Genomic DNA, 15,173 nt, shown 5'->3' on the forward strand with positions numbered 1-15,173 from the left:
GATGCGATACTACGACAGCTAGTCCTAGAGAAATCAAAAGGCTGTAACACTAGCAGCGCTGGCTTCAAATTTCGATGCGTTGGTGTGAGGGTGTCCAGAACAGGTACAAGACTCTCCAAGATCTGAAGGAAATTGATTGATTTCTTCTAGCATTAGAACACCCCTATATTATACTACCCCTCCCTCTCCCCGCAAAGTTAACATAAACTAAATGATATGAATTGGACCAATATGAGTCCAATCAACACTTCCCAGAAGAGCTTTTAAAATGCTTGTAAATTTGGCCACCCTGGGCTGACTCTTTCTCTTATGCTCTTGAGTTGCTCTGGCACTCGCTTGCTGGCTTACCCGTCCTGTTTCACTAGTGAAACAACTGACACGGTGGTTGAAAAGCCTTACTAAAGGTTGTCAGAAATATCCACATGAGTCTTGTTAACTTTGAGGCATAACAGCGTTTAATGGGAGCAATAATTCAGTAAAGCGATAAGATCAAAAGTGCTTCATATGCATTTGCAAGATATAATAAAATGCTATGAAGGGATCGCGTATTTCTCCCAAAACTTGATAAGGCTTTTTCACCACCGTGGTGAGATGGGTGAGGCGAGAGGAGAGGAGACACTGAATCCCAGAATCCTGCTCTATGCACTGGGCAGGAGACACCGATAGATGAGTGGGGAGTGGGTGCATGTGCTCACTACATCCTTTTGATACAACATTACAACCTGATACTGCCCCATTGGCCACCGGGCCAATTTGCCAGACCGGCAGCAGCTGTGGATGTTTAGGAAGATTAGTCTCTGATGATCGGCTATATTTCATGGTTCGTCCATCTTGCATCACTTGGTTACCTCAACTTAACTTGGACAGCTGAAAAACTTGAACAGGAGGAAAGAAATCCTGGTAGACAGGAATCCCTCCAGCTACAGCTAAAAACTGGCCATGTTCCTCCCTATAATTTCGAATGTTTATGACGAGGGAATTTGACTGGCTTGGAGAGCGTGACCATGATTTCTTAAATTTCTGGTCGGGAGGTTGAGTTCAGTGGTTTCTAAAATTTCCGTTACAATTGGGGTACATTTGGCGGCGTCAAATATGTCCAGTGTAACGTCGTCAATGGTTTGACCAAAAAGGTAACCCTGGTTTGATGGAATAAAAATCAGGGTCACTTTTTGTGACTAACTAACAGGTTTCCGATATTCACCCAGTAATGCCATATGCCACTGAAAATGTAAATTGGTAGCCCTTATGCAACCTCCGGTGACTATTTTTATAATCCCATCGGTAGTGATTAGGCGTGTTTGCAGACTTCCAGGTATCAATCAGGATCGTTTTTGCATATAGCCGTTTTATTTCGAGGACACTTGAACTGTTATGGAGTTCTCGTAGAGGATCCAATCGTAGTTCCATTTGTCCATGGACAACGGTACTCTGGACATATTTGACGCCGCCATATGAATCCCAATAGCATAACGGAATATTTAGAAACCATTGAACTGAACCTCCCGACCAGAAATTGAAAAAATCTTAGGCACGCTTTCCAAGCCAGGCAGATTCACTCACCATAGACATTCAAAATTATAGGGATGAACATGACAAGTTCTGCGCTGTAGCTCAAGTAGGTTGTTTATAGAAGAGTTCTCGTCAGCCCTTTTTAACTATGGTTCAAATTTTCAGGTGTCCAAGTTGAGGTTAAGCTAGACGGATGATACAAAATTGATGAACAAAGAAATTTGACTTGCGGGAGTAAAAATTACGAGTGAGAGGAATTCGTGAAAAGTCCCAAAATATATTCGATGTCAGTGGTTGCCAGAAACATCCAAGCACTCCTTGACAATGAATTAAGGGTGTTTTAACCACTACTGAACGAAAAAGAGCCAACTATTACACGAACCTTGAATTCTAATGTGAATAATCTTGAATTACAAACAGTTCAATAAGTGAAAACTGGAGCGTAATTGCTGGAAATGATCAGCAGTAGCCTCGTTGAATAGATGGAGGGTGAAAACCGATCCAAGTTAAGCCCTAAATTACCGTTGTAGTCCCGGTTCTTGATGAGATCAAAGCCTACCGAGATATCCGACGACAATTGGAAAGACCTCCAGTTAAATAGAGACCTCCATGATTTGTCTTACAATCAAGACTTACGATCCAACAACGCCAAGTTCCAAGTTCTTGTATTGTTTGAAAACGTCCAATTTTATGTAGTCCCAAATCAAACTATTCTTGTCAAAAATCTTTCTTGTGGAATATTCTGATCATTGTTAGAATATGGCCAAAAAAGGGTCAAATCGATAAAAAATTGACAGTTGGCAAGAAACAAAAAAGTGACCATCTAATATGTTGATTGATTGTGAAACGAAAGAAGTTGGTGAAATGAGTCAGTTAAATATCAATTTCACTTTTCAAAGCCATTCAATCAAAATCATTTTTGAATTTCCTTCATGAAGATTTAATCCAACTTGTCGTAAAAGTAAAAGAGTAAATTTCAATGTTCCTTCATTTTTAAACGCAACAAGTATTTGCTTTAACTTACGAAAGCTTTCCCTTTCTAGGTAAGACCGCAACATTTCCCGTTTCTCGGAACATGTGGTGCTCAAATTCACGCAACCTGATAAATATCTACGCTGAATGCAAAGCCAATTTCCTCACCAAAGTAAGAGGAACCTCGTCTCTTTTTGGCAAGACGTTTTGCCACGTTGAGATAGAAATTCAATTTCAAACTCTTTGAATGAGGCAGTCAAATATGCCAACCATTCATTTGAAAACGAAAAGATTTCATATCAATGAGTTCACTCTAATCCAAATTATTTGCCAATGCGACTATTACATATGTAGTCTACGCCCTAGTTTTTGACATTCCTGCGAGCAATTACTTCTTCGTGGATTTGAAATTGCTTTTATCCGTTTTTAAAGCTCTTAATTTAAATCTGATGCTCCATTGTACAATTGCCAACTCTTTTAAACCAAGAAACTTCATTTAAAAATCAAAATAATTATTTTTGCCTTTTTTACGAAAACTAAATCTGACCTTCAAGCCCAGCTTGCATTTGTAGACAAAGCCTAATGGCTTATGTCTCGGAGATTCCCTTCCTGACATTCCATGTTGATTTCGGGTTTGTTATTATCATCATTGCTCTCTGAAAAGGTTGTTGCCTTCAGGCTTCCTGTTCCTACCATTCAACTCAGGAAATGGAACGTCTGGCCAAGATGACAAAGACCTCCTCCTCCTTCTTCTTCCTCTCTCCTTCTCCTCCAGTTCCACCACCTGATGGCATGGAATACTCCATCCACAAGCGAAAGAACCCCCCATAGTATTGATGTGGTTTTGTGGGTGTGGGTGTCTCGAGAAGAGGACTCAACCATCCTGCACTTGGCATTCCAATAGTAAAGTGCAGGTGAGGAGATCTGCTGAAGGCATGTACCCACCACCTTTAATTTCATTACTCTGTGCTTAAGACGAGATAGATTCCCAAAGGTGACCGTCCCTCTACAAGCGACTCAAAGCAACAGATACCAAATGTATAGGTCCAAGAATCGCTATCAGGGAGCATCAGGTGTCTGCGATAATGATAAATTTGAATGATTTGGGGAAATACTTCACTTTGGATCTTTCGCTTCTGCGGCTGATTTCTTAGAAAAGTAACGAATGATGCGATGATGGCACTGATTCAAAAGCTCGTCTGACACATGAACCCGAGTTTTGGGTTTCACGCTAAGACCTAAAGCGAGCAAGCAGAATAAGGACGTGTGTACAAAATTGTCTTTGTGCCTGTCAGAAACCTTGCATTTTCTTGAGTTAAAAAAAGGTCATTTTCCATTTTTTCAAGTGGAATTGACTCGAGTGAATCGACTCGAATGCATTGTCTTGACTTTTTAGGAGTGATAGCATTTGATTTTGAGCACTGCACATTTCCTATCCAAGAGACCTGTTTTCGTTTGGAAAACTCTCACTTCCCGAAATCTTCTTGATACAAAAGTGACCTCATCCTACTCATTTCAGGGAAAGTTAAAGTATTAGCTGGCACTTTATCAATGTATTTTATTGAGTGTCGGCCGAGTATTGAAGGCGACTATTGGCGATATGATCAAGTGAATTGGACCAAATCTTGACAGAAAGAAGTGATCATCACTCCTCTGGAACAATCATTAACTGAGCGAGTTAGGAAAGCAAGATGAGAAGAAGAAAGAGAAAAAGGAAGCTCTTTGAAGAAGGGATCTCCCTCCTATTCCTGGTTCCATGAAGTGACCTACAAAACAGAGAAGCATGTTTGATCCTTCATTCATCTGATGATCACTGAGAGAACTTAGAACGCTAAACGTGTTCCTTGGCCACAATTATCATCAGCTATTGCAAAAACATGCAACTTAATGTCAAAAGTGTTTGTCCTTTTATGAAGCACATCTTGAAGAATCCCTTGTCGTCGAAAATTGAAACTCATTTTCACCGATCACTGATTCAAACTTTTTACCTTTTTATCGGCAAATGTATTAAATCATCATTACCTTTGATCAAATAAAGACACGGAAAATAATGTTTACTATTAGCACTTGCTGTGAAATGTTCAATCGCTGAAAATGAATCACAAAGAAACAACAACTACACTGAGTTGGAGAACGCTAACCCTTTTAGTTCACCGACTGTTTGGAGGAAATGCTGTTTTCTTTCTCTTCCTCACTCTAAGTGGCTAACCATCTCGAGGTAAACACTTTTGTTGTCAGAATTCGAGAATGGAAATCAAAACACTGCTTGCTCTTCGAGATTTCCTCCAGACGAGCCAGATTTGATGAGGGTTATTCTACCTATACTGTACTGTACGTACGGCACAATGCCCTCACTGGGTGTGTGTATGTACTGTGTATTGTATGTATGTATAACACATCCTGGTTCTAATATGAGTTGCTGAAGGAGAGGTCAGCCAGAGCTTCTACTTCAAAGATACAGAGGGCGACCATCAGACCTTTGAGTCAGATGACCGGGACGTGTTTGTGACAACTTAATACGTCTGCCAATTACGGCTTTGCCCAACTCCATTTTTGTCATTTAATATTGATGGACTCGACAACATTGGACACCGGCCAAAGACAACAATGGCCAACATGATAACTGTCCAGTCGAGTCCTCGGCTTGACGACGTGGTTTGACCTGATAAATATTATTGGCGAATAAAAAAAGAACAGTAACACATATGAGTCTAGTGCCAGCTCAATTCAGTCCATTCCGATATTCCCATTTTGGAAGTCTTCCCTGTGTCGACCAAATACACGGCCAGAGCAACAGGAGACAAGTCATGGTCCCGTCTTTGAGGGACAGAATCCGCTCCAAGCGTCGTGTTACGTTTTCCTCACTCTCTCTCCTTTACTCTCTCTTCTAGTCCCTCTCTGTCTTTACTGTCAAAGCTAGATTTGTACACTAGTAAGGCTGTTTGTTCGCTCGTTCATTCGGCCCCCTGTCGTTGGCCTTGTCAGAAGAAGGGACTTCACTACAGTATGGCTCCTTATTGGGGCTCACGTTGAAGAGCAGAAAAGTGTAGGTATGTCCTTTCTAGACAGCCTTTGCCCTACAATCACCTGCACCATTGGAGTAGCGAGTGAGTGAGTGAGTGAATGAGTGAATGGATGGATGAGGGTTCTCTTCGTGTCTCGTTCCCGGCTCGGGAAAGAGAAAACGAGACTCAACACAACAGAGAAGGAAGGCCACGACAAAGGCCGAAAAGCGGGCGCCCATCTCCTACCGAGCTATATGCGCAAGGTGTGGGGAGGAGAAGGAGCTCGAATGGACACAGCGATTTCGAGGGTGAGCAAATATTAGTCACTAGATTGGTTTGTAAGGGTGAACATGACCCGCCCATTTCAAACCTACCCCGGGAAGGTGCTTTCGCGTAAACACCCTCGAAGTCAGAGTGATGGAAAATTATGAGGACAACGTGTGAGTGAAAGACATCGGCACCTTGGTCGAGGCTGCCATCCGAGAAAACCGAAGAGAACGAGATGCTCCAACTTGAGTGATGTGCAGCCAATCTGACCATTTCTTGGGAAGATTGCGCTGAATAGAGTTGTTGCTCGAGAATAGAATGTCAAAGCAAGGTCGCTCTCCTGATCGGAGGACCGTTGTGATGGTGTTTGTTCGTCGTGTCCTAATTAGATAGAGTTAGAAGAAGCGACAAGTGTTCATTATTGATTGTCATTGCTTTGTTGAAAAAACGGAAAGAAAAGAAAAGGCATCTTCTTGCTTGTCTTTCCGTCAGCCCCTCCAACCTAACGAGATCGACCGTTCGACGGCAGTATCAAACGTAAAGCATGAAATCATGTTGCCCCTGTGTCACGAGTGAATTGGGCGAATTATTGGTCCTTGGTCACACCCCGGTCCCACGGCTGACTTCATTCATGAAATCAAATCGTTGGCAGTATTTGCCATCTTCATCATCATCATCAACATGAGCTTTGCTGCAGGCGCTTTCACCTCTGGTCTGAGATCAGGAAACGAAGGTCAGAGGCGTCAATTCACCACACCTTCTAATAAAGGCTCGAGCTCAGGCTCAAATTACCCGCTCAATTCCAATCAAAATATTAACAATAGTGGCTCAAGCAATCAACTTGTCAATTCTAAAACTGTTATTTTACCTTTGGCTTCCTTGGAAGAGGAAAAGACAGATGGACAAGAGCGTCAATTTCACCGCGAAGGGTAAGTCTCACCTACCTACAGTACCGTACATAATTGGTGAAGTGCACTAGCATACCTTGGAGACATTGGGGGACACTGGGGAACAAAATTCGAGCAACGAATAATCCAAGATGTCAACATCGGAAACTCATGCATTACAAATGAGATTCGAGTATACTAGTACTAGCTAGTGTAGTAGTTGCGCGATAATGACTTCGGATGAAGAGAAATTGAGGAATCGGATCAAAATAGATCCCTTAGACCATCATAATGAATCAAAGAGAGATAGCTCCACTCGCTGATCGAGTGCCAGAAACTCGCCAAGCTTTGATCAGCGTGAAAGAAGGATCAAGTAGCCAACCCTGGGAAGACTCAAGTGTTAAGGATTTAGGAGAACCGGAACCATGATATTGCTCAAAGTTAAAGCATTGCACAATGTTAAGTGTTTTGTCTCTCTTGAGCTTTGTGACCCGGATCTACAGTACAAGAACAATAAAATGGAACTCAAAGGGCATTTCACTCCCCGTCTCATTCAGCCTTAAGCCTCATCAAAGGCGGGCGTTGTAAACTAAAAATAAAGACTACGGAAAGCTACAAAACTGATCTCGGAGCTGTGCAAGTGCTCCAAAGTACGTGCCTCAAATGCTCTCCCAATCAGATCCAGAGCTACGTGATATCACTTACAACGTTTGACCAGAACTTGTGAAGCAGAATCCACTACGTTTCTCATGATTAGGTCATAAACCCAAAGTTCAGTTCAGATATTGGTCTTGATCAATAGTACGAACAGCTACTCGGATCATCGCATTTGGTCCAAGACCGAAAAAAAATAAAGTAGTTCCAGTCTAGTGGATAACACTGCATGCATACCGTGGAAAGTTGGGATGCTTCAAAATCTTGAAGATATGATACCTATCCCAAGGGTATTGGAATTGTCCTTGGACTCATAAAGACATTTCAAATTTACATGAAATCCGTCGGATAAGATACCGGGAAATATGAAATTGTGTCAGTGGATCCATTAATGCAGCAAGGCGACAATGTGCACTCACAACGTATGTAAAGGTGGTCCTGCGTGTTCGCTGGTTTTCCGCCGTTTTTTCGCTCCAGTCTTCGTTCGACCCGCTCATTCGAGTCCAAAACGACCTCACGAGCGCACGATTATACGTTGTGCTCTCCTGGGGGGCCGGGGGGAGAAGAGCTAGTATGAATTATTAAGAACTGCTTCCGTCAGTCTCGAGGTACAGTGAGAGTTCCTTGGCTTACCGATGTTAGCTATGTTGCTGTCTAAGAGCTCTCTAGTCAGTAAATTTGTAGAACAGTATTGAAAGTGACGACCTGCCAATGTTTTCGAAGTGCCCATAACCAGTAGAATTTATGCTCTACAGACTTATTGAAGAACACAGAGACGATTGTTTTGATGGCAATGATGATGACTATCACGGTGGCGTTAGGTGGTTCCAAAAGTTCTCCCAATATCAGAGCGGGTCACAGATGGCAATGATAGCGCTTTCGAAGGATAATAACACCTCAGTCGGACCTAACTAGGCACAATTGGGGAGCCACTAAGCTCGTTTCTTTTTGAAAGACTTTAATGAGTTTATTCTGCCGAAGGCCAACGACCACGTTTTAAAGCAAATCGAAGCGGAAACAAATCGATCAGGGTAAAACTACCCGTCTTTAGTTTGAACATGGTAAGGAGAACGAGTCGAACAACTCAAGTCATTTTTATTCTCTCTACTTGATAGTCGGTAGAGTTTTGGGGGCCCTTGTTCCGAGGAGGCCATATCTCATTTTAAAGAGAAGGAATCCTCATGTGACATTTGCTCATAATTTGTTGTCCTAGCCGAAGGTCGAATTTTTAAAACGAGCCCTTGAAATTTTTCTTTGCTCTTTGCCATGAAGTTTCAACTTAGGATCTGGTCTCTGTTGCATAACCCGGTTGATAATTACCATTAAAATGATTGCTTGGGCTTGGTTTTGCTTGGTTAGAACCAATTCTGGAAATTACCAAGCTGTTAACAATTTCTTAGGAATTGTTCCAAATCTGGTAAATTTAGATGGCTTCAAACTCCAAACCCAAATACATACGCGTAGCTACGTGACTCTTTAAAGCGGTTAATTTGCACGATGAAGGTCAGGTCTTGATTTAGTTTTGGGCCACCGTTTAGGACTTTGTCGGTGAGGACCAAACGAGATCGTTTCAGTGGCCAAATTTGGCCATATTTGCCATTGACCAACAAATTCCTAAGGAGTGTGCGGGGATGTGCCTTCATAGAACAAACATCCACACCTTGCGATGTGAAAAATGAAATAAGTCCGTACCATTGAGTGTTGGAGTATGGATGTATGGAGTGATATATTTTCACGTATCCAGCCCACCATTCAAGTCCGTAATTAGTAAAACCAGATGTACCACTCAAAACCCTGATATATTTCAACATCGAATCGGAGTGCTCGCAATTTGGAGTATCGATAAAAGTTCTGGTTAGTTTTCTTCAAAATTCATCTTTCAATTTAGTCCAATCGGAAGGCCTTGAACAATTGTTTGATTTGTCTGCATGCAATATCCTGATCAATGTATCTCGCCTTTGTAAATTGGTCCCCACCAAAGGTCGGTTGTTCCAGGCTCTAGATTGAGTTGGTTAGCCCTTCGCAGTCTTTTTGTCGACTTCGCGAGACCGAGCTCCATAAAGTCAGAATCGTACAATATCTCCCTTGATTCAATGTTCCCAAGCGGCTTCTCTCCATTGTGTGTGAGTGTATGTGTGCGCGCGTGTGTGTGCCATTACAATGTTCGACCAAGAGCAAACCACCAGCGAACCACCAAAGATAGCATTTCGTGAAGATAGTAAAGCTACGTTGTACGCACGCTCAGCAGCTGCAGCGGTTACTAAAGTTGTAACGGCGTCGGCAGCCTCGAAAGATGCTCCACTCCTCGTTGGTTCAATGCCAACAAAGGCAAGACCTACACCAATCAAGCGAGGTGCTCATTAGACCACACTTGGGAACGGACCACCGACCGAGGTGTGCCTACGAAAAGCCTTTGTGTCCGTTAGCCAGATGCTTATTGTTCCAATACTTGGGGATTGGCTCCTGCATCAAAGCATGTGGCTGATATGTATGGCGTGATATGAAATCATTTAATAAGTCTATGATGATCCTCGAAGCTGAAGGCCTGCCCTAGCCTGGCCTAGGACCTCTATTTTTAGATTTCGCTCCTCCGTACACTCACATCCTGATGTTAGATGGATCTTCATTTCCAACCTTCCGACCAGCCTTTGAATTGGAAGCGTTTCCTTGGATCAACTTTTCCTCTCGTATTCAAGGCTTTTCACGGCTCTCCAAATGGCTAGAGTCTCTTCGTTTCTATTCTCCCCGTGTGGTATTGTACTCACAAGGCCGATTCGAGGGGCTAACTTTCTCGCTTTGTTTCTCAAGAACATTAGAGGATAGTTTACACTTTCGAGTGGACGATAATGATTTGGCCTTGATGGTCCTCCACCTGTACAATTGGATCTCGATCCTGGGTTTGATGATTCGAGTAAAGCTCGGAAAGCGATTTGAATTGGGCCTGAACATAGACCCAATGTTCCATGTACAGTATTTGTGGCTATTGGGATAAAGAACCCAAGGGATAAATAAGCATAAGGACGAATGGATGCTCACCCTCAGGTTTTGGGAACATACTTCTCACACGACACAACCATTCCTATTCAGGACCAGATGATACTTGGCACGAGGAAGGGAGCAAAGGCCGACGAGGATGAAGACGAAGACGACGGGAGGGAGGCTAAGATGCTTGCTCCACTCCTCCGACAAGACGAGAGTACGAGAGTACGAGAGTAAACCGTTTCAAAGGATGTATGTGGAATAGTAGGCGAAGGTTTATTTTATTCAACAACCATATTACCTCAACCATTACTACATACCCCGCCTTGTGATGAGGCGAGGACTCGTAAAAGGTTGTTCCATCTTGCCTTTCTCAACACAAGATGTACCACAAACTCCACAGGCTGTACATACGTTTACACTCGGTACAGTAAAGGCTCAATCTCGAGGTCTGCACATTTTAGCCGAATTTGCTCACGGCTGAAGAGATTGGAGCTCGAGTGAGTGCAAGTAGAACCCAAGGAGTCGGATGTGCTTCCTCCTTCTTCTCCTTCTACTTCTCTTCCAACTCTGCCTGTTTGCTCCTCGTCTCGATTGGCTTGTCCCCTCTATCGTGTGCTGAAATTCCAATAATCTTACAAATCTTCCAATATTGATCCGAGATTACCCACAGAGAAATATCATTCAACTCTTCTGGCACGTTCATCATTGGTGCACCAATCGTATCGAGGGCAAGACGAGATGAAGCTTTAGAATTTTTACTAGAGATTTTGGCTCTCCAGTACAGTAGTACATATGTACGTTTATACGTAAATTATCTTACCCCAATGAGACGACTAGCTGGATGGCGAAGAGCAAGCAAGACATGTCCGATAAATCGCTATAATATGAGAGGGATCATTTGAAATCGTCAAGTTTCTCCCACTTTTGTTTGGTATAGTTTGAGAAGATTTGCTGGGAAAGTCCCTGCATTGCACCAATATGCAAGTTGGCCAAGGTTTCGCAAGACTAGAGTTATGAACCACTTTTGCTTGAATGATTTGACACTTCTCCTTCTTTCAACCTCGTCTCGAAATTAGTCCTAGTATCACATTTACTTTGATTGGCTTTTTCTTTTGGTCAAACATTGGATCATATCAGAGTTGACGAGGAACACGAAACTCCCCGGCTCTCCCCCTAATTTGTTTTGGATTGGTCCTTTTGATTGATTAGAACTATAAAAAGCAACCGCTCAACAGGACTGTTACCCGTTGATTTAGCCATTCATTTTAATTGAACTCTTCGACTGGTTTAACACAACAATATGGCTGTTGACAGCTTGACATCTTAAAAAAAACGAATTAGTTTTATAAGCTACGTGTTCTGTTCTTCATCTTAAAGAGAGAGACCTGCCATTTTACTCCCATTTTATATCAGATCCTTGGACGCATCCAGACGCAATGACAGGCCTGGGCTCCATTCCCAGATATACGTAGTACAGTATAATAATGTAGGAGATCATTTTGGAGAGCAGGAGAATGATACGTACAAAGAATGGCCATTAAGATTCATTGAGCACCCTAACAGACCAAGGACGAGTGTTGGGAGGAAAGAGCAAGGTCCTAAGACGTCCATTAAAAAAGATAGGGTGTCACCCAACGTCATTGACCACAAAGAAAATGTACTTAATATGTGGGTACAAATCATATGCATCATGTATTTGCGCTCTGCTTTGACAGGACCGAGGTTTCTTGGGTTTCACAAATCATGCAAAAAGCATTCATTGAGGATGCTTTGTTAAGTTTAATTCATAGAAAATACTGTCCGTCACCACTTCGTTCAACCATGAATCTAACGAGTTGAAAAGTAAAAACCTTCAAGCCCACGTGAACCCCGGCTAGCTAGAACAAGTCAGAGTAAGACAAGTTTCTGATCAAAAATCGAATTCGTTGGTGAATTTGAATTTAAAGCTAAATGGTATATAGATATAAGGTTGTCATCTCGAACGGCTGAGGATTATATTCCATAAAGAAATTCTGCAAAACCCACGAAACTATCAATCAAGTTTAAGGGCTTTGAGTTCCCCTTTTTAGGTTGGAAACGCATACAATAGTATCCAACCAACAAAGAAATATTCTGTGACGATCACGTTATGATCCTGGATGTCGATTATGCGTTACATAACTTGACGCAACTCAGTAAAGCCCAGGGGCCTTTGATGGTTTGGTCTACGTTCATTCGATCTTGGTGGTCCATTGGTACCACCAAGAGGTCACTTCCTGATGATGTATCGTTGACGACCAATCTGTCATTGGGTCAGTGGTACTAAGTATTTGTGCATGATATGATTGACTTATCCAGCCTTAGTAATGCACTCCTCGGCCTTTGACCATATTTGATCATTTCGGGCTTCGGGTTAAGGGAGTACAGTACGTTCATATTATCTAGAGTACTGTATATACACAAGGCTAGCTCAGTTTCGAGTCGAGCTACTCTCATCATATATTCGTGCGGATGATATGGAACTACATACCATGGAATTGGGCCATGCAGCCCTGTGGCTAGCAGTAGGATAAAGGCACTTTGGTCACAAGTTTGAACCTCGGACCCCACGAATAATCAAAAAATAGAATCGAGTATTTAAAGCGGAGTCAACCAAAGGCTCACATTATACTTGTCGTGATTTTGTTACGATGACTAAACATTAAGCAATCTGGAAGTCCAACGTGACTTTTGACTTTTCTGTTTTGAGCCTAACATGAAAAGAACGTCTTAGAGCGAGGACATGGAACTTATAGTTTATTACAAGCATTTCGTCCAGAATGTGCTAAAAGTAAGACAAATATGGCGCCTTCTTCCAATATGATCTCAAGACTAGTACAAGAGATGAAACATCCATTGAAAGAAAGTGATGTCATTTTTTTTTGTTTCACGCTGCCTCTGAATGTCGTGATTCGAGGAGTCCTCGTCTGACTGCAGTGAATATACAAAGGCTCTGTTGGGTGTCAGGAGTCTTGAATGGGGAATGTACTCTCTCGGTGTAGTAAAAGAGCATTGGCGAAAAAATCGATACCTTTAATTTTCTTTGCCAATCCAGGAGGTCAAATAACAGTCGCTGCCATTTACCTCCATACGAAGCGATATACGCGTACATAGTATATGAGGTGAATTTGACCAGAGCCCAAAATGGTCTAATAAAACCTGAATGCTGGATCGCCTAATATTATCAAAATTGCCATGAGGGGTGGGTGTTTTAAGCTTCTTTTTATTCACTGTAATGACGTCAACTCCAACCAGGGTCAAGAAAAGGTGATTTTTTAAGGTTGACTGAGATCAAATTCAGTAATTAATGTATAATTTCACTTTCTACTTGGATGAGCTCGGGGAAATGACCTAGCTTGCCATGGCAATGCAATCCTTTGCAATCCTGCTCTTCCTCCTTTGCCAAAACCCAATGCCAGTAGTTCATATTATTCTTATTTTTATAACTCTACACTAATTTACTATAGAGCGAGGCATCCACCATATACGTTATGCCTCTCTAACGGATCAATGAGCCTGTCCAATGGATTCACATGAGAACGATATTGGCTTTTATGATCATTCCAAGAATGAAAAAAATCGGTAAAGTCCATCTTTGATATTTGATTCACTTGACCCTCTCAACTGTACATCCAAAATAATCTTGGTCGAAAATAAATCCTCAGTGGCGAAGTCTAACTTTTAATGCCATAGGGAAGTCCACATAAATCAATCAGCGTACCCATTTCAGCGATAATTTTTCAAATTTGTACAATCTTTGCCAGGACCTAAATAGAATTGAACATGATTTGCTACACTTGCAAAATAATATCATCAAAAACACTTTGGAAAAAAAAGACATGAAGTTTTTTAACGTCATCCAGAATGCTTTGGTAGTTTAACTTACATGTGTTAGGGGTGATGGACACCTGTTCCGTCGAGGGTCCTTTTGTTCCTCGTCGAGGTCCAAGTGGCCCGAGGAACAATGAAGGTCCACGAAGACAAAAAGAAACATGATTGCCCAGTTAGTTTGGTACGTAAAGCATGCTACTAGCCACTAAGTAGCAATCACAAGTCTTTCGAAAGCAGGGAAAATCGAAATACTATCCCTGTCCAGTTGTCGTGTCACTGAAAAAGACTCCCTCGCTGCCCTTCAATGCACACAAGTTCCTTGGGTCAGAATATGTGTGTCTTCATAAAACATATAACTATGATTCCTTCAGAAAAATTCCAAATCGAGATTGAAATCGATCAAAGATACACGCCACATCAGTACAAAAAAATAGTGCATGCTTGTTTCACCCTAAGCTTAATGGGATTTGGAAGGTAAAACTGAGATCAGACAACTTCCTCGACAACATGAGTGACAAACTGTAAATCCAAGATGAAAAGCTCACATGTCTGTTGATCGAAATTTGGCAAATCTCGTTCCAGAAGATGGAACAGACTAGAGGGAAATATCCTGGGAAACGTTAAAAGAGGTCTTGTCTAAAATTGGCCTTTGATGTCTTTGAAAAGGTTCTAGACGTCAGAGAGCTGCTATGACAACAGGATTGGGTTTACTCAGTCCTTGGGGTGGGTACAACTAAACAGGCAAACTACATAGAGACAACAACGCTGCCCTTGAAAGCGATCAGACCATGGAGCTATCTTGAACCCCAACTCCATGTACCGATACATACGACGGACAAAGCCTAAGTGCGACGCGTACTTTCGACAGGCTTTTGAAAATTGGAAAACGCGGTCGTTCCGTTATTGATGATTAAGGTTCGCTAGGAAAGATTAAGGAGAGCGCCAACCAAGCGCTCTTTGGAATATGTGGAATATGTACCTCTTCAAATAATGGCATGAATCCACTTATTCCAAATGATATTACACCATATGTTTGTAAACAATAATA

The 15,173-nt window shown here is 42.1% G+C and overlaps 1 protein-coding gene across 2 annotated transcripts in view; it reads left to right on the plus strand.

Annotated features, from left to right (window-relative positions):
• Positions 1-15,173, plus strand: part of LOC131877760 (potassium voltage-gated channel protein Shaker-like) — a 108,285-nt gene that overhangs the window by 19,756 nt on the left and 73,356 nt on the right. The window contains exon 1 of one of the 2 annotated variants that reach the window (XM_059223534.1): positions 5,679-6,682. The exons of the other annotated variant lie outside the window; for it this stretch is intronic. Within the exon in view, the coding sequence (XP_059079517.1) occupies positions 6,435-6,682 (248 nt within the window). The 5' untranslated portion in view covers positions 5,679-6,434. Of the gene's footprint in view, positions 1-5,678; positions 6,683-15,173 lie in introns of those variants that run through there. 2 annotated transcript variants of the gene reach the window in all.

Source organism: Tigriopus californicus, chromosome 3, assembly GCF_007210705.1.
Source record: "Tigriopus californicus strain San Diego chromosome 3, Tcal_SD_v2.1, whole genome shotgun sequence".
Lineage (NCBI taxonomy): Eukaryota > Metazoa > Arthropoda > Copepoda > Harpacticoida > Harpacticidae > Tigriopus > Tigriopus californicus.